This window comes from Paroedura picta, chromosome 9, assembly GCF_049243985.1.
Source record: "Paroedura picta isolate Pp20150507F chromosome 9, Ppicta_v3.0, whole genome shotgun sequence".
In the NCBI taxonomy this organism is placed as follows: Eukaryota; Metazoa; Chordata; class Lepidosauria; order Squamata; family Gekkonidae; genus Paroedura; species Paroedura picta.
Window position 1 is genome coordinate 76378042 of NC_135377.1, and position 24445 is coordinate 76402486.

The following is a 24445-nucleotide window of genomic DNA, read 5'->3' on the forward strand; positions in this document are numbered from 1 at the left end:
TACCTGAAAGCTCCTTGTTGCTGTTGTTAGGTGCGAAGTCATGTCCAACCCATCGCGACCCCATGGACAATGATCCTCCAGGCCTTCCTGTCCTCTATCATTCCCCGGAGTCCATTTAAGTTCGCATCGACTGCTTCAGTGACTCCATTCAGCCACCTGTCTTCCCCTTCTTCTTTTTCCCTCAATCGCTCCCAGCATTAGGCTCTTCTCCAGGGAGTTCTTCCTTCTCATGAGGTGGCCAAAGCTCCTATCCTGGCCCAGATGCTTTTATGGTACTTCTTAAATAACTCTTTTGCCGAGCTACAGGCCAACTAACCCATCTTGAAGAAATGACGACTGGGACTTATGGAAGCTCCTTCTGGACACCGATTTGGTTGGTCTTTCAGGAGTCCCTGGGCTCCTTTCTACTGAAATGTGCATCTATTAATGTTCAGTTTGGCCCTAATAAGGAGGTCCAAATAATTGGCTGGGCATGATACAGATGCATGTGTGCATGTCTGGGAAACGCCTGTGGTGAGCCACCTGGCCAGAGCCTTGTGTCAAAGCTGAAATTGCAGCCTGCCTTGGGTCCCAGCCTGTCCACCTCCTGAAGTCCAGCCTGTATGTGTAACTAGGTATAGCTTTTCTCTTCCCCAAGATCATAAAGTCCAAAATCACATGGTCACGACTACCAAGCACAACTTTTACCCTGTCAACCAATTCTTCCATATTGGTGAGAATCAAGTCTAACACAGAATACCCTCTGGTTGCCCCTTCCACTTTCTGGGAAATGAAGTTGCTAGCAAGACAAGTAAAGAATTTATTGGACTTTTCATTTTTAACAGAGCTGGTGTTCCAACAGATACCTGGGTAATTAAAATCTCCTGTAACCATTAGGTCCTGTCTCTCTGAGAATTTTTTAATCTGGTCTAGGAGCATCTCATCCAAGTCTTTTGCCTGGAATGGCAGTCTATAAATAATACAATTCGGAAAAAGACTCAACGGCGAAGAGCGAGACAGTTCTCGGGGCCTTTGGAGCTCCAGAATAGATTTCAGGCCCTTGCAGAGGAGGTGCAAGGGTCAACAAGGGAAGAGGTCCCAAAACAAAGTCCAAGACAAAGGGAAGAGGCCACGGGGACAGAAGGAAATGGAGTTGAGAAGAAAAAAAAAAGGAGAGTACTGGTAATTGGAGACGCCCTGCTAAGAGGAATGGATCGCCATGTGGCTGGGCCCGACCCCCTAACCCAAGACGTGTGTTGCTTGCCAGGGGCGAAAATTAAAGATGTTTCAGAACGGCTGCCCAAACTCCTCAAATCTACAGATTGCTACCCATTTGTGATGGTCCATGTGGGAACGAATGACATGTCCCTGAATACCATTGCTCCTATTTAAAAAGACTATCAAGATCTGGGGTGGAAGCTCAAGCAAATGGGGGCACAAGTGGTATTCTCTTCAATCTTTCCTGTTAAGGGAAGAGGAATGCGTCGGGAGAGGAAGATAATGGAGGTGAATCACTGGCTGCGTAGTTGGTGCCGGCAGGAGAGATTCGGTTTCTGGGATCATGGGATAGGCTTTCTTGAGGAAGGCCTACTAGCACCTGATGGACTGCACTTATCGAAACTGGGGAAGAATGTGTTTGGCAGGAACCTGGGGAGATTCATCAGGAGAGCTTTAAACTAAAGCCACTAGGGGAAGGAGACGATCAACATAGGGAGTGTATGGAAGGAAAACGATCGGAGGCAGTCCAACCGGCAAGGCCAGCTCATAAGGAACCAAAAGTAAAAGGATTCAGATGTCTTTATACTAACGCCCGAAGCATGGGCAATAAGAAGGAAGAGCTGGAACTTCTCATGCTGATGGAAAGGCATGATCTAGTAGGCATCACAGAAACTTGGTGGAATGATTCTCATGACTGGAATGTAATGGTAGATAGATATGAACTGTTCAGAAAAAACAGAATAGATCGAAGAGGTGGAGGAGTGGCACTGTATGTGAGGAAAGGGCTTACCTGTCAGGAAATTTGAGTGAAGGAGAGCATATCTACAGTGGAAAGCATCTGGGTGAAAATAAGCGAGGAGAAAACAAACAGTGTGGTGGTTGGTGTCTGCTACCGACCGCCTGACCAACGAGAGGATGTGGATGCACTTTGTGAGCAGCTTGAGAAAATATCCAAGTGGCAGGACCTTGTCATCATGGGTGACTTCAATTTCCCAGATCTGTGCTGGGAAACAAACTCTGCGAAGCGTCCTCAGTCATGCAAGTTTCTGACCTGCCTGGCTGACAATTTCATTTATCAAATGGTAGATGAACCCACAAGAGGTTCAGCCATACTGGACTTAATACTGACCAACAAGAAAGAGTTGGTGGATGAGGTGAAGGAGGGGGGGACCCTAGGGGGAAGTGACCATGTCATCATAGAATTCCTTTTGAGATGGGGAGTCAAGGAAGCTTGTAGCCAGACACGGATGTTGGATTTTCGTAGGGCAAACTTTAATAAACTCAGCGACATGATGAGTGTCATACCATGGACGAGAATGCTGGAAGGGAAGGGAGCATGTGAAGGGTGGGCGCTACTCAAGCAGGAGCTATTGCATACTCAATCAATGACTATCCCAGAAAGACGAACACACTGCAGGAGCTCTAAGAAGCCTATTTGGATGAACAGAGAACTTCAAGAGGAACTAAGAAAGAAAAGGAAAATGTTCAGGAAATGGAGGGAAGGACAGAGCTCTAAAGAAGAGTACCTGCAGGTTACTAGGCACTGTAGATCAATCATCAGAAAGGCCAAAGCTGAGAGTGAGCTAAGATTGGCCAGGGAAGCCCATTGTAACAAGAAAAGATTTTTCAGTTATGTAAGGAGCAAACGTAAAGTAAAGGAGGCAATAGGCCCACTGTTGGGTGCGGATGGACAAAATCTAACGGAAGATGCAGAGAAAGCAGAAAGGCCTATTTTACATCCTTTTTTTCCCACAGGTCAAAGTGTTTAGGCACATCTAGAGATGGCCATAGCCAAAGGACAGTGTCTGGGTGGCAGGTTAACAAGGATAGAGAGGTTGTCGAGAGGCATTTAGCTGCACTGGATGATGCACCCGAGAGTACTCAAAGAACTTTCCAGAGAACTTGCACAGCCCATGTCCATCATCTTCGGAACCTCTTTAAGGACTGGAGATGTCCCAGAGGACTGGAAGAGAGCAAATGTTATTCCCATCTTCAAAAAAGGGAGGAATGATGACCCGGGAAAATACAGACCAGTGAGTCTGACCTCTGTTGTGGGGAAGTTAATGGAGCAGATATTAAAGGGAGCGATCTGCAAACATCTGGAGGACAATTTGGTTATCCAAGGAAGTCAGCATGGATTTGTCTCCAACAGGTCCTGCCAGACCAACCTGGTTTCCTTTTTTGACCAAGTAACAGGTTTGCTGGATCGGGGAAATTCGGTTGATGTCATTTACTTGGATTTTAGTAAAGCTTTTGACAAGGTTCCCCATGATGTTCTGATGGATAAATTGAAGGACTGCAATCTGGATTTTCAGATAGTCAGGTGGATAGGGAATTTGTAAGAGAACCGCACTCAAAGAGTTGTTGTCAATGGTGTTTCATCAGACTGGAGAGAGGTGAGTAGCGGGGTACCTCAGGGCTCGGTGCTTGGCCCGGTACTTTTTAACATATTCATTAATGATCTAGATGCGGGGGTGGGGGGACTACTCATCAAGTTTGCAGATGACACCAAGTCTCAGCCCTCTGCTGTGGGCTGCCGGGTTACCATGATGGTGAGTTGCCTCATGGGGCCATCTCATGGTTCCTTTCCCTTTCCTCTGGAGGACTTCCCTCCCCCCAGTCCTTCTCCCACTGCTTCTCCTCTACCGAGGCCTGCTCCCATGATACTGTTGCCGCTTCGTGCCGGGCCTCCTCAGCTGGTGTTGTGGTATCCTTGGTTGCTGCTGTGGCTCTCTCCCGGTCTGTCTCTGACCCTCCCCAGTTGTTGGGAGGGGTTCTGTCAGATGCTGGCTGTCCTGGACAGCTGTGGAGTAATCCAGGATTCTGCCCGGGAGACCTGGGAGGGCAGAAGGAGCAGGTGGTGCCACAGAACACTTTGCATTCCACTGCTCTCAGTAGGGAATCCCCATTTAGCAGCAGTCATCTCCTTGTTGGGGAGCAGAAGAGCTGTTCCTCTCATCTGTGAAAGGTAGTCCAGTTATCTGCCTGGGAAACATCTTCTGAGCTTCAGGGGAGTTGGGGAAATAGCCCTTGTTCCTGTCGTCCAGGGGGAGATCCTGGAAACAATTTCTGAGGATCAGAGGCCAAAACATCTTATTTTTTGACACCTCTGGGTAACATTTTTCTATCCGTTGTTATACCTATGGGCAGATCTTGCATAATTTGCCTTCAATATCACAGCAAGGTACTTGTATTTTTGAACCTGTTCTATCAGGGATCCATTAAGTCTCCAAACTTCATGATGGTGAAGTTACCCACTCAGTCCATTCCAACTCTTGCTGATCCAAACATGGAGATTCAGTCTATTACCGCATACCATGATCTTGGTCTTCTCATGATCTATTACCAGGCTATTCGTTTGCCCATAGGAGATTAAGTCCCTTAAGCCTCTTCTCAGACCTATTGGAGATCTGGCAAATCATTAATTCATTTGTTCATTCGTTTATTCATTTGTTTGTTTATTCGTTTATTAGTTTATTCATTTATTCATTTCATTTTTTCAATTTATATACCGCTGCTCCTCGAATGGTCTAGAATCATAGAATTGGAAGGCACCTCCAAGATAATCTAGTTCAGCACCCTGCAAAATGCAAGAACTTGCTACAACCTGCACACCAACAGTGACCCGAATTTCATGGTTAATTGATTCCCCCCCTCTAAAAATCTCCAGTATCTAGTCTGGCCTGGAGGGGTTTCACCTACTATCTCACAGTGGCAATCAGGAATTCCCTGTGTATGTAAAGAAGGGCCACAAGAGACAAACACTGGCGAATCCTGCCCACCCACTCACAATCTGCCTAAATTCATAAAATCAGCATTTCTGTCACATGACTAGGCTCTGCTTAAAAACTTCCAAAGAAAGAGAACCTGCCACCTCCTGAGGAAGCCTGTTTCACTGAGGAGCCACTCTAACTGTCAGTAACCTTTTCTGGATATTTATCCAAAAATTCTTTTGAATTCATTTCAACCCATTGGTTGTGGTTTGCCCTTCTGGGACCCCCTCTATTCCTTGATCCAAATCATTTATAGATATAGAGTCCAGTAGCACCAGTGGTTCCGTGACATTGTATCTGAGGAAATGTGCCTGAACTTGAAAGCTCATCCCTTGAATAGAACTTTGTTGGTCTTAAAGGTACCTGACTGGACTCTACATTTTTTCTGTCTCTTCAGATCAACACTGCTTCCCACTTGAATCCATTTATAAATATGTTGAATAACACGGGCCCCAGGAAAGATCCCTGAGGCACTGTACTCTTCACTCCTTCAAGAAGCTGACCAATCATTTGCAAGCATTCTTTAGGTCCAATCTGTCAACCTCCCGATTCCTGGATGAGCAGGTTTTCTTCTTCTGGCTAATCTTCAAATTTTCAGTTTAGGCGCCTTGTGTCCAGTTTGCTTATTGTGTCCCCCTTTTTATAGATTGGAACCACCGCTGCTGTTTCCCATCCTTGCAAGTGTCTGCCTGATCTATCAATTGCAGTAAAGACCTTGGCTAGTACTTGTGTCCACTAGTTGATATTTCTCTTTAATAAATCAGGGGGTACTAGGTCATAGGCCAGAGCTTTACCTGATTTCAAGCTTAGAATCATAGAAGGGGCCATACAGGCCATATAGTCCAACCCCCTGCTCAACACAGGATCAGTCCTAAGCATCCTAAAGCTTCCTATCAGCTTCCTTATTTCTATGGAACCAACTTAAATATAACGGGATCCCCAGAACCTGGCCACGAGTCCTGTATTCATGGTTATTAATTTAGTACATGGGACCTCCAGCCTACTCTAGGGTTGTGTCCATCAAGCACAAGTTCAAAATCCCATGCAGTTTCATCCTTTGCCTCAAGTGGGTGCTCCCCAGTGTCACTGTTACCAAGATCAAAAAGGTAGAGTTGCTTCACCAGAGTTGCATCTGCACCCTGTCGAGGGGCCTGCTGAGAGGCACATTTCACAGCAGTTCACCATTGTTTCCTGGGGGATGCTGCAACTTGGGCTCCTCATCCAAGGACTCCTCCTGGGTGGTGGTGATAACAGAGCTGGTCACCAGGCCAGAAGCACCTTAGTGAAGTGACCATTGGCTCTTGGTACCCATGCTGTGCACATGTTCCCCTGTGTTTGCAAGCAAAAAGTGCCTTGCAATTGCTGGACCTCTACCTTGCCAGCTCATCAGTGTCCCTGGTGGTGCCATGTCAGGAATGATGCTGCTGGAGATGCTGCTGGAGACCAAACTGGCTCCCACTATCTTGTTCATTCCCTTCTGGTGCTGCTTGGCAATCTTCACCTGCTGATTGCAGTTTTCAGTTTCACCTTTAGTTTCAGTTCCACCTCATCCGGGCCACTGGATTGTTGTATGCCAGGGCCTTCTCCAGGATTTCTCTTGAAAAAACTGGTCCTCTTTGGGCTGATGGCAATTGTGCATGTGGTCCTTCATGAGCTGAAAAGTGACTCCCACTGCTGGATATCGAAAGGCAGAGTAGCTCTTTAATAAACCCTGGGGCCTAACAAGGAAGGGTCTCTGAAACATCTAGGTCAGGGATTCCCAACCAGGGGTCCATAGGAGCTCTGGAGGGGGTCCACAGCATTTCCTCTCCTCTTTTAATGGCCTTGGCCACAAGCTAGGACCACTTTGCTCCCCCACCCCTCCTGAACGTCTTGTGGTTTCTGTGCCAAAGAAGGGGCCTACCTATTCCCGCCTTACCCAATGCCCCCCACCTCAGTCCTCCTCAAAACTGTCGGTTAACACAGGTGGTGATGTCATTTCCAGCGACATGCAACTTACAGGGGCATGGTAGAGAGACGTAGCCAGCTGCCAGAGCTCCTTGAAACCTGAAAAATTATTCCAGAGGCTGATCTAGGCCTTCAAATCTGGAAACACAGTTCATGCAGGGCATTCTTATCATGATGTAAGCTGCCTTGGGTCCCCATTGGGGAGAAAGGCAGGGTACAAATTATTTCCATAAATATATACAATACTCATTTTGCCACTCTGCTACAACCAAGCTACACTGGTTATTATTTGTTTATTCTTTTCAGGTGTTCTCTGGAATCTGTCCTCTTGCGATGCATTAAAGATGCCAATTATCCAGGATGCCCTTGCAGTGCTGACCAATGCAGTGATCATTCCTCATTCAGGATGGGAGAACTCCCCTCTCCAGGATGACCACAAAATTCAACTTCATTCATCACAGGTGCTGCGCAATGCCACTGGGTGCCTACGGTGAGTTTAGACATCCAACACTCAAGGCGTTCCATTCGCCTATCTGTGCCTAAGTTTCTAAGATGTTCCACTGAATCGTGCTTTGTGGAGCATCTTAAGCATCACAGATGTTTAAGGAATGGTTTTGCATTACTCTTCTCAACCTTTGAAAGGAAATAGTTTTGTGCCATCACTAGGTGCAAAGTGACCCAGGAATGCACCAGGTAATAGGACAGTCTTGCACTCTGTCTTTCCTGTGTGCTGGCTCTCTCCCCCTGCTGGACCTTGAGATCCAGCACAGCAAAGTGGTTAAAGAGTAGTACACTCTAACACTGCATAAGAGTAGTACACTCTTATCTCAAGGGCTGGGTCTGATGCCCCATTCCCGCTGATCTCAATGCAGCTGATCTCAATGCAGTTCTTGTGGAGAAAACAGCTGGAATCTACTGGTTGTCCCGGGCCTCCAGGACATTCTCCTGGCCTTGACTTGGACCAGGGCTTTTTTGGCCCTGACCCCAACCTGGTGGAATAAGCTCCCAGAAGAGCTAAGGGCCCTGCTGGAGTTGTCAGCTTTCTGCAGGGCCTCCAAGACGAAGCTCTTCCGCCAGGCATACGGTTGAGGCCAGGGCAGTGTCCCGGTGTTATCATCTTAGAATCTCCATCTGAGACCAATGGAGATCACCTTGCTCCCAGTTTCCTTACCCACATGCTGAACGGAGAGGGAAGGTCGATCTTTTATTGTTCACCATCTTGTTTTTATTGTTAGTTGTTACATTTTTAAGGGTATTGTTGGGGATTTTATCGTGTTTTATTGACATCTGTAAACTGCCGCAAAACATTAGTGAGCAGTGGTATAGAAATAAACGAAAGAAAGAAAGGATGAGGAAGGACAGAAGAAGAGAAAAAGAGAGAGAAAGAATAGGGAGGGAGAGATAGAGAGGGGTCAGGAGGAGGGAGGGAGGAACAGAGACAGGCAAAAGGAAGGAAGGAAGGAAGGAAGGAAGGAAGGAAGGAAGGAAGGAAGGAAGGAAGGAAGGAAGGAAGGAAGGAAGGAAGGAAGGAAGGAAGGAAGGAAGGAAAAGCTACAGAGGACTGGTACTCCTGCCCTCTTCAGCTGCACCCCCCTCCAAGGCATAATTCCCTTGTGACAGATGTAACTGTTTCTTGTCTCTGTGGCTGTTTAAACCTGAACAGACATTGGGCTATTATGAATGGCAGGAAATTTCACCCTAAAGATGTATTTTTAAAATTTATGCCCATGGGACCGTTTTTGCTGTGGACAACACACTGTAGTATTTTTGAGTCTGCATGGCATTCCCCCCCTCTCAGCAGTGACTGCATCTTTTTATTGCAGTATTTAAAACTAGCTTTCCAATGACTTTTCTTATACGACGGTGCCAAGAACAGCTCTTTATTCATGTATAAATGTTAGACTGTTTTGGTCTCCTCCCCTGTGTCCATGACAGCCCCTTTTCTACTTGCAATTCACCAATGGGACCTTGAGGCATCTACTACTGATTCTCTGCCAAAGCGTGTTGCCTTCGCTCTGGGGAAGTGGAACCTCTGGCTGCTGTAGCTTCTCTGATGAACTGTAGCAATAGCAGTCAATCTCTGAGCAGTAACCATGGTGGAGGTGGGGCTGTTGTTTGACAGTTTATCAGGCTGACAGTCTATCAGGCTTTCTCAGCCTCCAGTTATTCATTTAGAGACAGAATTCAACGAGATCTGAACACAATGGAAAAATGAGCAAATGAGAACAAGATGCAATTTAATAAGTGTAAAGTTCTGCATCTGGGTCAGAAAAATGAAAAGCATGCCTACTGGATGGGGGATACGCTTCTAGGTAACACTGTGTGTGAACGAGATCTTGGGGTACTGGTGGATTGTAAACTAAACATGAGCAGGCAGTGTGATGCAGCGGTAAAAAAGGCAAATGCCATTTTGGGCTGTATCAACAGAGGCATCACATCAAAATCACAAGATGTCATAGTCCCATTGTATACGGCACTGGTCAGACCACACTTGGAGTACTGTGTGCAGTTCTGGAGGCCTCACTTCAAGAAGGATGTAGATAAAATTGAAAGGGTACAGAGGAGAGCGACGAGGATGATCTGGGGCCAAGGGACCAAGCCCTTCAGCAGTGGAATAGGCTGCCTAAGGAGGTGGTGAGCTCCCCCTCACTGGCAGTCTTCAAGCAATGGTTGGATACACACTTTTCTTGGATGCTCTAGGATGCTTAGGGCTAATCCTGCGTTGAGCAGGGGGTTGGACTAGATGGCCTGTATGGCCCCTTCCAACTCTATGATTCTATCATTCTATGATTTTGGGAGCATTGCCATATCAGAGCATTGCTCTGACCCCTGGAGTCATTGCTTCTGCCAGCCAGGGGCGCTTACTTCACTGCCTGCTGGGCAGCCTCGCCAGCGTACACATGGCTTGTTGCTTTCATCGCAACAAAATACAAACTTCCCCAAAGTGCCTGAAGTTATACCCTTCGGGGAAGGAAATGGAGACAGGGTCAGCCTCCTATAAAATGGAAGTGCTGACTTTTGAGGACAGCCAAGGCATAATAGGCATCAGTTAACCCCCCCCCCCCCACACACACACACACACACAGATGTCATGTAGTCACCATAATTGGTGATTGGGGTTACCTCCAGAAACATACATTACACAACAACCACACCCTACATACAACAGACAACCAGAATGTGAAGCCTGAGATACCATAAGCGAGGATTGGGGTCATCCTTCCAGAAACACACAACCCACTACACCCAACAAAGAAACCAATCACCCAAGCAAGTACAGAACCAGGACACAAGAGGATCCCTAGCTAAAACTAAAAGAAACAAAAAACAAAAAAGGAAACAAAGCCAACAAGTTCCACGGGAAACAGAACAGCCAAAACAAACAGACCACTAACATAGACATTCCACCAACACCAAAAGGAACAAATGGAGGACCAACAACAGGGGACCCAAAAGGGTCAGGGATCCCAATAATAAGGGAAAGATGCAGAGACAGCAGAGGGCGGAAGTGGACCAAGACAAGGGGCCCAAAATTCAACCGTATCTGGGCCCCCTCAAAACTCCACCCCTTCCCTTCCAACACCTATGACACTGGCGTTGTGCAACGCCTGGTCAATAAACAACAAAACCTCTACCGTGCACATTTTTTTTCCAGAGCATAAAACTGACCCGATGTGTGTAACAGAGACCTGGGCCGAGAGGTTAAACAGTTGCCGTTAACGAACTAGCCCCTGCCAGGTTCTCTGTCCTCTACCAGGTTCTCTGTCCTCTGCCAGGTTCTCTGTCCTCTACCAATCTTGGATTGCAGGGTGGGTGGGGGAGTGGCAATACTAATCCTACTAATTTCCTTCAGGGCCCTTCCTGCACTGTCAATCCCAGGCATTGTGTTGGTCTCAGGTGGTGATCAATTGACAGCATGGCCATCTTGCTGGTGTGCCAAACACCCAATGCACCTCCAGATGCCCTGCCAGCCCTGCTGAAGGGGATGGTTGCCTGGACACTTCAGTTCTCCAGGCTATTAGTTGTAGGGGACTTTAACGTCCATGCTGACCTGCTGTCCTGTAGAAATGGGCTGGACCTGGTGTCATCCATGGTGACAGTAGGGCTCTCACAATTTGTTGTTGGCTCCACCCACCAAGCAGGCCAGACCCTTCTCGGTCCTGGCCCCCACCTGGTGTAATGAGATCCCGGAAGAGATCAGATCCCTGATCTTGACTCAGGTCAAGCATAAATCATGGCAGTGATCATGTGATCCTGACATGCAAGAACGCTGAACAAGAACCCATACACCTGAACCATGGCCTGTTTGAACTGTTATAGATTAGACTGTTATCTTCAGTTATGGTTGCTATTATTATTGTTATTGTTGCAGTTCACTTATATGTTTTGAAGAAACAAAGTTCCATGTACTCATAGAATCATAGAATCATGGAGTTGGAAGGGGCCATACAGGCCATCTAGTCCAACCCCCTGCTCAACGCAGGATCAGCCCTAACCATCTTAAAGCATCCAAGAAAAGTGTGTATCCAGTTCCTCAGGGCTTGCAAAAAGTAGCTCTTCCACCAGGCATTTAGTTGAGGTCGACCAGAATTAGTAACATCTGCAGTGTCAGGGCTGACAGACTAGCAACAAGACTTCTGGATTAATAGAAAGCTTTATTGCTAAGCATATCAGCACACCTCAACTTTTGTAGTCAAATCTGATCAATACACAGAATGCAATCACTTTTACTAGTTCTTTTCCCGCCCAAAGACATACATTTTCCCAGAGAACACAAGCCCCCTCCCGCAGGTGTCATCCAGGGCTTACAGCCAAAGGTGATAGCTGGTCCGCCTTGGCCTTGGGTGTTACACAGCGACCCCCCTCAGAGATAACACAGTCTAGCATCCTTGGTGCGAGAACTAAATCACTTCACCAAGAGTTCGGGGTTGTTACAGAGTCAGAGAAACAGACACACGTTGATACAAGATGGAACCACTCAGGTCAAGCATAAATCATGGCAGTGATCATGTGATCCTGACATGCAAGAACGCTGAACAAGAACCCATACACCTGAACCATGGCCTGTTTGAACTGTTATAGATTAGACTGTTATCTTCAGTTATGGTTGCTATTATTATTGTTATTGTTGCAGTTCACTTATATGTTTTGAAGAAACAAAGTTCCATGTACTCATAGAATCATAGAATCATGGAGTTGGAAGGGGCCATACAGACCATCTAGTCCAACCCCCTGCTCAACGCAGGATCAGCCCTAACCATCCTAAAGCATCCAAGAAAAGTGTGTATCCAGCCTTTGCTTGAAGACTGCCAGCGAGGGGGAGTTCAACACCTCCTTAGGCAGCCTATTCCACTGCTGAGCTACTCTGACTGTGAAATTTTTTTTCCTGATATCTAGCCTATATTGTTGTACTTGAAGTTTAAACCCATTACTGCGTGTCCTCTTCTCTGCAGCCAACAGAAACAGCATCCTGCCCTCCTCCAAGTGACAACCTTTCAAGTACTTAAAGAGGGCTATCATGTCCCCTCTCAACCTCCTTTTCTCCAGGCTGAACATTCCCAAGTCCCTCAACCTATCTTCATAGGGCTTGGTCCCTTGGCCCCAGATCATCCTCGTCGCTCTCCTCTGTACCCTTTCAATTTTATCTACGTCCTTCTTGAAGTGAGGCCTCCAGAACTGCACACAGTACTCCAAGTGTGGTCTGACCAGTGCCGTATACAATGGGACTATGACATCTTGTGATTTTGATGTGATGCCCCTGTTGATATAGCCCAAAATGGCATTCGCCTTTTTTACCGCTGCATCACACTGCCTGCTCATGTATAGTTTACAGTCCACAAGTACTCCAAGGTCTCGTTCACACACAGTGTTGCCTAGAAGCATATCCCCCATCCAGTAGGCATGCTTTTCATTTTTCTGACCCAGATGCGGAACTTTACACTTATCTTTATTAAATTGCATCTTGTTCTCATTTGCCCATTTTTCCATTGTGTTCAGATCTCGTTGAACTCTGTCTCTATCTTCCGGAGTATTTGCCAGTCCTCCCAATTTGGTGTCATCTGCAAACTTGATGAGTAGTCCCTCCACCCCCTCATCTAGATCATTAATAAATACGTTAAAAAGTTCCGGGCCAGGCACCGAGCCCTGAGGTACCCCGCTACTCACCTCTCTCCAGTCTGATGAAACACCATTTACAACAACTGTTTGAGTGCGGTTCTCTAACCAATGCCCTATCCACCTGACTATCTGAAAATCCAGATTGCAGTCCTTCAACTTATCCATCAGAACATCATGGGGAACCTTGTCAAAAGCTTTTCTAAAATCCAAGTAAATGACATCAACCGAATTTCCACGATCCAGCAAACCTGTTACTTGGTCAAAAAAGGAAACCAGGTTCGTCTGGCAAGACCTGTTGGAGACAAATCCATGCTGACTTCCTTGATTCACCATATTGTCCTCCTGATGTTTGCAGATCGCTCCCTTTAATATCTGCTCCATTATTTTCCCCACAACAGAGGTCAGACTCACTGGTCTGTAGTTTCCCGGGTCATCCTTCCTCCCTTTTTTGAAGATCGGAATAACGTTTGCTCTCTTCCAGTCCTCCAGGACATCTCCAGTCCTTAAAGAGGTCCCGAAGATGATGGACAAGGGCTGTGCAAGTTCTCTGGAAAGTTCTTTTTTTTAATGAAATTTTATTGTTTATTGTTATATAAAGCATTTACAGAAAAGTAAATGAGAAAAAAAACGACCAGCTAATAAGTAATTATTAATACATAGTCTATACATCGTCTATTCATGTATACCATACATAATATAATCTGATATTATCTCAAGAGATATGTAGTCATTTCCCACTGCTGTCTTTTTTAAGTTTACAGAAAAATAGAGGGGGGAAAAAAGGAAACAGCCGGCTGGCCAAGTAATCATTAATCTATATAAAAACACAATCCATTCTTATCTTGAGAAGTACGTACTCAATTCCCATCGCTTAAGTTATAAAGAAAAAGAGACAATCAACTAACCAAATAATTATTGATACATATGAAAGTATAGTTTGCCATCCTCTTTTAACATACATATTCAGTTCCCATCACATATTAGTCCTAATCTAGAAGTTATTACTATCTTTCTTAGCAAAGTAATTGTTGATACATATGAGAGTATAATCTGTTATGAGAGTATATTCTATTATTGTCTTAGGTAATATAAAGTCAGTTCCCTTCATATATTGGCCCAGACCTAAGAATTACTGCTGCTGTCTTTCCCACAGGAAGCCAAGTGAATGCTCCGCTGTTCATCACATTCTTCAGGTGGTCGCAGAAAATGAAATTGTGTTCTTTTCCATGATATATCTGCTTGCAGGTCTCGAAGTATTTGTGTTTCTTGATCCACCCAACTCAGCGGTGTCACCTGATGGTTCCTGTATAGAGTATTTCTAGCCGCCTTTCTGTCAGGGCCAAAAAAGTCTCTTGGTTGATTCTTGCTTTCAGTCGCCTTTGAGTAGGTTCTGTATACTTTATCAATCCTCTTGTATGTAATGTTCCAGGCTTTTTGTAATTTCTTTCCTTAGATCTGTTTTCCCAAGTTCTTCTGGGACGTCTTTAATTTTAATTATTCTAGCTTGTGGTTGTGCTTCCAATGTTGTCTCCCACTCCTGTTGTCTGACTTCTGGACTTTGGTATGTTGCCAGCTGATTTGTGTTTTCATCAGCTGTTTTCTTCAAACCGTCGATTCTATCTGAGAGCTCTTTCCTGGTATCCTGAATTTCATTTTCAATCTTTTTAACTGCTTTCAGTATCTCTAAGTTGCTTTTGTTTAACAAATAAAACATCTGTGCGTTTGTTAGATTTTCCATTTCTGTGCACAGTATGCAATAAAGTCTCGTCTCTGCTCAGACGTTATCAGTTAGCAAAATCTCCGTGTTCTGTCAGAAACTTCCCCTGAGCTCTCATTAACAAATTCTCAAGCTCTTTCGTTGTCGGTTTTAGCGAGTCTATTTAGCTGGCTTGCCTCCCGTCCAAGAAAGAATTCTCTTGTAGATTAGTTCGGGTGAAAGGAGGGGGGTTGGAATGCCGAGCTTTGAAAGAGCGAAAACCAAACAAAGAACTTACAGTTTTTGCGTTCCTCAGACTTCTGCTCTCTTCAAGCTGGAGGAGAAAAAAGTGGTACTCTGGGGAAAACGCAGGCTTTTATCAGCTTGTCGTCCCAGGCTTAAAAGATTATTTACGACAGGGTCGCCATTATAACTCCCAGCACAGGAAGCAGTGATCCGGAGACCTTAGTCTCCATGGATCTGTAGGACCCTCAGGATGCCGTTCCCGGTTCCTGGGGGCGATCTGCAATCAAGATTTGCGTATCTTGCTTCTGATCAGCCACGTGCTTCTGCTCCTGGTCCTCTGCCTGGCTGGGAAGCCCGATACAGATTGGGCTAGCATGGCGCCATCTTCAATCGTCTCCTCTGGAAAGTTCTTTGAGTACTCTCGGGTGCATTTCATCCAGCCCAGGGGATTTGAACTTATCCAGTGCAGCTAAATGCTTCTCGACAACCTCCCTATCCATGTTAACCTGCCACCCAGACACTGTCCTTTGGCTACTGCCATCTCTAGATGTGCCTAAACCCTTTGACCTGTGGGAAAAAACAGATGTAAAATAGGCACTAAGCCTTTCTGCTTTCTCTGCATCTTCTGTTAGAGTTTGTCCATCCACACCCAACAGTGGGCCTATAGCCTCCTCTACTTTACGTTTGCTCCTCACATAACGGAAAAATCTTTTCTTGTTACAATGGGCTTCCCTGGCCAACCTTAGCTCACTCTCTGCTTTGGCCTTTCTGATGATTGATCTACAGTGCCTAGTAACCTGTAGGTTATTTAGAGCTCTGTCCTTCCCTCCATTTCCTTTTCTTTCTTAGTTCCACTTGAAGTTCTCTGTTCATCCAAATAGGCTTCTTAGAGCTCCTGCAGTGTTTTCATCTTTCTGGAATAGTCATTGATTGAGCATGCAATCGCTCTTGTTTGAGTACCGCCCACTCTTCACATGCTCCCTTCCCTTCCAGCATTCTCATCCATGGTATGACACTCATCATGTCTCTGAGTTTATTAAAGTTTGCCCTACGAAAATCCAACATCCGCGTCTGGCTACAAGCTTCCTTGGCTCCCCATCTCAAAAGGAATTCTATGAGGACATGGTCACTTCCCCCTAGGGTCCCCACCTTCTTCACCTCATCCACCAACTCTTGCCTGTTGGTCAGTATTAAGTCCAGTATGGCTGAACCTCTTGTGGGTTCATCTACCATTTGATAAATGAAATTGTCAGCCAGGCAGGTCAGAAAGCTGCATGACTGAGGACGCTTCGCAGAGTTTGTTTCCCAGCACACATCTGGGAAATTGAAGTCACCCATGATGACAAGGTCCTGCCGCCTGGATATTTTCTCAAGCTGTTCACAAAGGGCAGCATCCACATCCTCTCATTGGTCAGGCGGTCGGTAGCAGACACCAACCACCACACTTTTGTTTTCCCCTCACTTATTTTCACCCAGATACTTTCCACTGTAGATATGCTCTCCTTCACTAGAATTTCCTGACAGGTAAGCCCTTTCCTCACATACAGTGCCACTCCTCCACCTCTTCGATCTATTCTGTTTTTTCTGAATAGTTCATATGCACCCACCATTACATTCCAGTCATGATTCTGTGATGCCTACTAGATCATACCTTTCCATCAGCATGAGAAGTTCCAGCTCTTCCTTCTTATTGCCCATGCTTTGGGCATTAGTATAAAGACATCTGAATCCTTTTACTTTGGGTTCCCTATGAGCTGGCCTTGCCGGTTGGGCTGCCTCCAATGGTTCTCCTTCCTTAGACTCCCTATGTTGATCGTCTCCTTCCCCTAGTGGCTTCAGTTTAAAGCTTTCCTGCCAAACACATTCTTCCCCAGCTTCGATAAGTGCAGTCCATCAGGTGCTAGTAGGCCTTCCTCAAGAAAGCCTATCCCATGGTCCCAGAAACCAAATCTCTCCTGCCGGCAACAACTACGCAGCCAGTGATTCACCTCCTAATCCTTTCCTCCAAAAGTCTTACCAGCTTACACTTGGGGCAGATGTAGTCCATCTTGTCTTCTGGGAGGAAGGCAATCATGTCACACACACTGCAGATGATGGGATGAGTGTACTGGAGGTCCATTGTAAGTTCTAGGCAGTGCAAGTACTAGGGAAATATAATCTACTGATTCTAATTACTCAGCCAAGAACCACAGGCTAAGAGCCACAGGCCATGAGCCCTTCGTCTCTCGCCCAGCAATCACCTCACCCAGTCAGCACAATAGTCTCACCTGGTAAGCAGAAACACTCCCCAGGAGCTCTCTCCACGTGCTCCCAGTGCTCATGTTTAGTTTACAATCCACAAGTACCTCAAGGTCTCGTTCATACACAATGTTACCTAGAAGCGTATCGCCCATCCAGTAGGTATGCTTTTCATTTTTCTGACCCAAATGCAGAATTTTACACATAGAGTTTGTCCATCCGCACCCAACAGTGGGCCTATTGCCTCCCTTACTTTACGTTTGCTCCTCACATAACTGAAAAATCTTTTCTTATTATAATGGGCTTCCCTGGCCAATCTTAGCTCACTCTCAGCTTTGACCTTTCTGATGACTGATCTACAGTGCCTAGTAACCTGTAGGTACTCTTCTTTAGAGCTCTGTCCTTCCCTCCATTTCCTGAACATTTTCCTTTTCTTTCTTAGTTCCTCTTGAAGTTCTCTGTTCATCCAAATAGGCTTCTTAGAGCTCCTGCAGTATTTTCGCCTTTCTGGGATAGTCATGGATTGAGCATGCAATAGCTCTTGTTTGAGTAGCGCCCAACCTTCACATGCTCCCTTCCCTTCCAGCATTCTCCCTTCCCTTCTAGCATACTGTTTATGTTCCGTGAGAACCGCCCTGAGCCTTAGGGGAGGACAGTATACAAATATAATAAATAAACATAATAAATAGTTGGAAAGACTATACTGGCCAAGTAGGACCCCACCTTTGTCCTGGCAGGGGTCTGATCAACGGGACAGGGAACCCGCAGCTGGATCCCTGATTTCCTTTTTTGACCAAGTAACAGGTTTGCTGGATCGGGGAAATTCGGTTGATGTAATTTACTTGGATTTTAGTAAAGCTTTTGACAAGGTTCCCCATGATGTTCTGATGGATATGTTGAAGGACTGCAATCTGGATTTTCAGATAGTCAGGTGGATAGGGCATTGGTTAGAGAACCGCACTCAAAGAGTTTTTGTCAATGGTGTTTCATCAGACTGGAGAGGGGTGAGTAGCGGGGTACCTCAGGGCTCGGTGCTCAGCCCGGTACTTTTTAACGTATTTATTAATGATCTACAAGAGCCTCTTGTGGCGCAGAGTGATAAGGCAGCCGTCTGAAAGCTTTGCCCATGAGGCTGGGAGTTCAATCCCAGCAGCCGGCTCAAGGTTGACTCAGCCTTCCATCCTTCCGAGGTCGGTAAAATGAGTACCCAGCTTGCTGGGGGGTAAACGGTAATGACTGGGGAAGGCACTGGCAAACCACCCCGTATTGAGTCTGCCATGAAAACACTAGGGGGCGTCACCCCAAGGGTCAGACATTACTCAGTGCTTACACAGGGGATACCTTTACCTTTACCTTTATTAATGATCTAGATGAGGGGTGGAGGGACTACTCATCAAGTTTGCAGATGACACCAAATTGGGAGGACTGGCAAATACTCAGTCCCCAGTCCTTTCTGCGCCCCCCCCCCTCCACACCCAGTGCAGCACATGGGCTATAGTGAGATCCTTAGCAGACCAGCAGCAATGTCTGCAGTATGGATGAGAAACCATACATGTATTTGTGGAATTTCTTTACCCCCACCATGGTCGCCAGGGCCTCAGGTGCCAAAGCACCCAACCCTAGATGAAACCACACTTCCATCTGCTGGTGACTGGAGACATAACTGGCTCTGTGCAAACTGTACTGACTCCCAATTAAAAAACTGCAGAAGAGGATCAGCATAGGAGAGGGGGCTAGTTAGCCCTAGGGTAGCCTCTGGGGGTCTGACACTAAAAGAGCCCCTCTGGTGAAGGGGATCTGGGAGAATGGCTCCATAGGGGCTAGTTGCTTTTGATAGTAGTTAGCTGGTAGTTAGGAAGGGTAGGGATGGGAGAATGATTAGGCTGGGACTGTGGGTGGGATGATTTGAGTGGGGGTGGGTTGTGATTAGTGCAGCCAGGCATTCAGGGACTAGGGGGGTAGTCATAGAATCATAGAATCATAGAGTTGGAAGGGGCCATACAGGCCATCTAGTCTAACCCCCTGCTCAACGCAGGATCAGCCCAAAGCATCCTAAAGCATCCAAGAAAAGTGTATATCCAACCTTTGTTTGAAGACTGCCAGTGAGGGGGAGCTCACCACCTCCTTAGGCAGCCTATTCCACTGCTGAACTACTCTCACTGTTAAAATTTTTTTACTGGTATCTAGCCTATCTATCGTTGTACTTGTAGTTTAAACCCATTACTGCGCGTCCTTTCCTCTACAGCCAAATTGTTGGATCCCTTTGGAGGAACCATGCCAGGGGAAGGTGGAGGCACTGGAGGGGCCTGTCCTGGGTCTGGGATCTCAACAATAATGGGCAAAGGGAGGAGGAGGAAGAGGAAGAAGAAGAGTTGGTTCTTATATGCCGCTTTTCCCTACCAGAAGGAGGCTCAAAGCAGCTTACAGTCGCCTTCCCTTCCTCTCCCCACAACAGACACCCTATGAGGTGGGTGAGGCTGAGAGAGCTCTGATATCACTGCTCGGTCAGAACAGTTTTATCAGTGCCGTGGCGAGCCCAAGGTCACCCAGCTGGCTGCACGTGGGGGAGTGCAGAACCGAACCAGGCATGCCAGACTAGAAGTCTGCTCTCGTAACCACTACACCAAGTTGTGGTGGGAGGAGGCCTGACAAGAGAAGGGAAGGGAGCTTTAAGGGTCTGTATAGGCCCTGGCCATGTGGACCTGGCCATGCTAACTGTCGTCCTAACCACTGTCCCATCCCAGGACATGGGAGGATGGAGGCTAAGGAGGAGGCCGTGAGTTGTGCAATGCCAGCACATCACCAGAGGGCCTGTCAAGTCTCCTGGAGTTATGGCCTGGACGTTGCAGCACCCAAGGCATATTTATTTCTTACATTTCTATTTTATTTATATTCTTAGGGGACTTAAATGTCCAATGCTGACTCGCCATTCTTGGGTTTTGGCTCAGACCTCGTGTCAGCCATGGCAATCTAGGGTTCTCCCAGTTTGTTACTGGACCCACCCATCAGGATGGCCACACTGACAACTAGATCTTTGTGGCCGGGGTAGAGGTGGATCTGATGGTAACAGGTGTCAGCCCACGGTCAGACCACTGTGCCTTGAAGGCCCAGCTTAGGGTACCACTCCCTCCCTGCTTAGGTGGCAGGTGCAATTTAGCCCACTCAATAATGATCTGACCAGATTTCTGAATGCTCTGCGGGATCCAGTGCCTCCCGTCAACTTGCTGGAGGCCCTGGTGGAGGACTGACAGCGCTGCCTGACACCTCCCATGAACACGATCACTCCTTGGTGCCCTCTCCGCCCTCACCTCAAACAGGCTCCGTGATACATGGCAGAGATGCGGGAGCAGAAGAGAGAAGTGAGGCAGCTAGAGCGAGTGTGGAGGAAGACTTGCAATGAGGCAGCAAGAATATATTATTAGGCGCTTATGAAAGGTGGCTAAATAAGTGCTTGTTACCTTTATTGCGCCCCCAAGGTCTCACCTAGCACAATTGTAGAGGGTCAGTTGCTTACTGCCCTCGATGGAGGGCATCAAAATTGTAGAAAGTTGGCTGTAGGCTTTGAGGCATTAGTCAGCTTCTTCATGGACAAAGATTTTTTGCTCCGCGAGGACCTTAGAGACAGAAAGAGAACTGGAGGCCCCTTGGCCATCCCAGGGAGATACATTTGATGACTTCAGGTGGCTCTCAGTAACTGAAGTGGACAAGTTGATGGAATTAGTGAGGGCGACCACTTGCTACCTCGATCCCTGTCCATCTTGGTTGCTGAAGATGAGCAGCCAACTAAAAGGACGCCCTCTGAGGGACATTGTCAACCTCTTCCTGTCTACTGGGGAGTTCCTAGAGGTGCTGAAGGGAGAGAGGGCTCATCCCTTACTGTAGCGATTCCCAACCTGTGGGCCTCGGACCACATGTGGTCCATCGACTAATTGGAGGTGGACCGTGAAGGGGAAAATGGGGCAGCCAGCCTCAGAGCCTGTGGGGCAGGCCCCTCTTGCTGGGGTGTTTGTAGAGATCTCTGTCCTTTTAAAAGGCAACCAAAGCTGGTACATTCTCTGAAAGATGCACAATCTTTCTCTCTGAGCTTATTTCCATTCGTAGGCATACTGATGCTACAACACCGGATGGAAGGGCAGCAAACCGAAAGGTCTTGTAAGAATGCCTAATGGCAGGCATTGTTACTGTCTTTGAAATCTTAGAATCTTTAAACCGCCCGCGGCATCGCAGGCGCCGCGGACTAAATAAAGCGATAAGGGCTGGTGGGGAGGAGTTAGGGCGGGCTCGGTCCGGGAAAAAACTCGGAGGAGCGAATCAGGAGCCGCAAAGCGGCTCCTGATTCGCTCCTCTGAGTGCCAATCCTGGACCAAGGAAGCAATGGGGAGGCGCGCAAAGCGCGCCTCCCCATTGCCTCCTTGGCCGCCATTGCCTCCATCTCAATGCAGGGAAAGGAGCAGGACCGCTGCATCTTCGATGCGGCGGCCCTGCTCCTTTCCACCCGCACATCCACCCAGCTCTGCCTTCTCCCGGCCGCTGGAGTGGCCGCGCCGTGTCGCAGACGCGGCGAGGCCGCTCCAGCGGCCGGGAGAAGGCTGCCAACAGGGAGAAGGCGCTGCCGACCGGGAGCAGGCTGCCGGCAGGGAGAAGGTGCCGCCGACTGGGAGAGGCCTGCCGACAAGGACAAGAGTGCCGGCTGGGAGAAGGCTGCTGACCGGGAGAACGTGCCGCCGACTCCGAAGACCCCACCCGGCCGCTCCATGCTTCGGCCCGCTGAAGCCTTGCAGCCGAAACATGCCGCCGCAGCATCGCTGCCCGCTCTGGGGCCTGCGCTGCCCAGCCATCGCACGACACCCACTGGGCCGGGACACGCCCGATCAGCCTCTCCATCACCACCGCCGTGCCTGCCCCGCCGGCTCCAGTACCACGCCTAGGCCGCCGCCATGCAGAGCCGCCTGCCCGCCCGCCTCGGCCCATCCCACGATCCACCGTCACCTCCAGAGCAACGACACGACACTGATGGTAGGCCCACTTTACACACGCGCACCCCGGCTCCGCCGAACCGTTCCCCAGTCCGGGGGGGGAATGCTGAAATGCTTCTGCGGCCTCGCAGACCCGCCCCAAGCCATCTAGCGCCCATTTTATTTAAAAATAAAATGGGCTTTTTATCTAGTTTATGAATAAAATGCAAAGTGGCAATAAAAATAGAGATAAAGTAATACCTAAAAATAAGCAAATACAGAATGACATTTTAAAATGAAAATGTCTTCTGTCTCTAACATGTAACTAGTAATTTCCAAAACAAATTAGACCCACATCATTGGGAAATTGGGAACACCTTGTCATCTACCAACAACAAGCTCTCTGAGATGGACGGCCTGGGCTGTTGTGTGATATTTTTAGCCAGTGTTCCAGTCATTGCCCATGAGTCTGAATTAGGGGTCCCCATGGTGTCGCCTGGGGGGGGGGCACGGAACCAAGCAATGTATTTCTTGGCCATTGCCTAGTGCAGTGGTCCCCAACCTTTTTAACACCGGAGACTGGTCAGTGCTTGATAATTTTACTGAGGCCCGGGGGGAGGTAGTCTTTTGCCAAGGGACGTCACCACCTGAGCCTTTGCTCCACTTGCTTTCCCGCTGGCGCCCCTGGCTTCCCACTACCTACTGGGGGTACTGCCATCAGAAGCTGAACAGTGCCACGCCAAGGGGGAGCCCCAGCCATGGCGGCCACCAGAGAGCACCAAAGGCGAGCCGGCGGCAGAGTGGCAGGGCAGCTCCCGAGGCAGCCCCCAGGGAGGAGGACGAGGAGGAGCTGTGGCCCGGTACCGATTGATCCACGGACCGGGAGCTGGGGACCACTGGCCTAGTGTTTGTAGACAGGAGGGGGCACTTTTGCATAGCAAGATTTCTGACTGGAGGTGTAATTGGCTGTGCAGATACTTATACTGTTGTTTTGATGGCAGCTGCCACCACAGCAGAAGGATCTTCAGTGTGTGACTGAAAATGGCTTAAAAGTATGCAATGCTGCCTATTTTTAACAATGCTGAGAGGAGGTTCCCTTAATTCTTGAAAAGTGCTTGAACAGTATCAGAAATCTGCCTAAGGAACACAGCTGTCTGAAGCAGGACATGGATTTTGCTTCCCAGTACTGTTTCTGAACTGTTTGTTCTTGGGCTATAAGCAAGACCATTGCACCCGACATCATTGCAGACCTGACAGATCATGATTTTTATCTCCTCTCTTCCTTTCTGGCTCAGTTGCTTGCTTTCCTCCCCTGTACAGGGGTGTTTGAAGCTTCCATATTATTTATAAGCATACTGCAAACTGACGTTGCATGTACAAGACAATTGTTTGGAACTGCTGGAACATATTTTGCATGAGTTTAAGATGGCTTCCATCCCAGCCTAGGTGGGCCTCTTATTAGATCTGTAATACTTGTGGCTTCTTGAAGACTTAAAACTGGTTTGACTCTGTTTCAATGAGAATTTTATGAGGAAAGTTAGCTGAGACAGATATTGACAGGAGGTTTGGAGGAGGACCTTGAAATGGTACAATGCCTCAGAGTCCATCCTCCAAAGTAGCCATTTTTGCCTGCAGAGCTGATCATTATAATCTAGAGATGAGCAGCAATACAAGAGACGATGGTAGAGGCTTGCAGACTGTGGTTGGGATGGAGTGGTGTGGGTGTGTCCCACCTGGGCTATGGCCAGCCCTAACCAGCAACTGTTTGTATTTTGGGGTGCAAACAGACTGGCAAACAGACAGACCAGCATCGGTCCTGCAAGACTGGAAAGTGCAGAAAGATCTAAATAAAGAATATTTACAGCCTGAAACTATAAATGGTGAAGTAAATGGCTGGAGAGACATGGGAACTGAAGTGACTTTTCTCAACTTTGGCCTGGTGAAGAAAAATCAGTATTTGCCAGAAAGGTCCTATGAAATCAAAGGCATAAGTTGCCCAGAATTTCAAGTAGAGTTAGCTTTACCGGAAAGTAGACAGTTGTCAAAGGCAGGCAGACTCACAACTAGGTGCCATCGTGGGCTTCCTGCCAGACCGTCTCTAGTCCGGCTAACTTTGGGTGACAGATAACAAAGCACAGAGCAACATTTGCAAGAAAGAGACACAGCATGAAAGGACACACAGAGCACTGTGAAATAGTTCAGGGTTGTAAAAGGGTTACAAAAGGTTCTTCAAACAACACACATCAAACCAACATGGAGTTCCTTTAGTCAACCAC

The 24445-nt window shown here is 47.5% G+C and overlaps 1 protein-coding gene across 13 annotated transcripts in view; it reads left to right on the forward strand.

The window, feature by feature from the left end:
• Positions 1-24445, forward strand: part of CTNND2 (catenin delta 2) — a 671801-nt gene that overhangs the window by 536267 nt on the left and 111089 nt on the right. For all 13 annotated transcript variants that reach the window (XM_077353364.1, XM_077353370.1, XM_077353371.1 and 10 more), the window contains one exon: positions 7224-7407. In XM_077353364.1, the coding sequence (XP_077209479.1) occupies positions 7224-7407 (184 nt within the window). The remainder of the gene's footprint in view (positions 1-7223; positions 7408-24445) is intronic.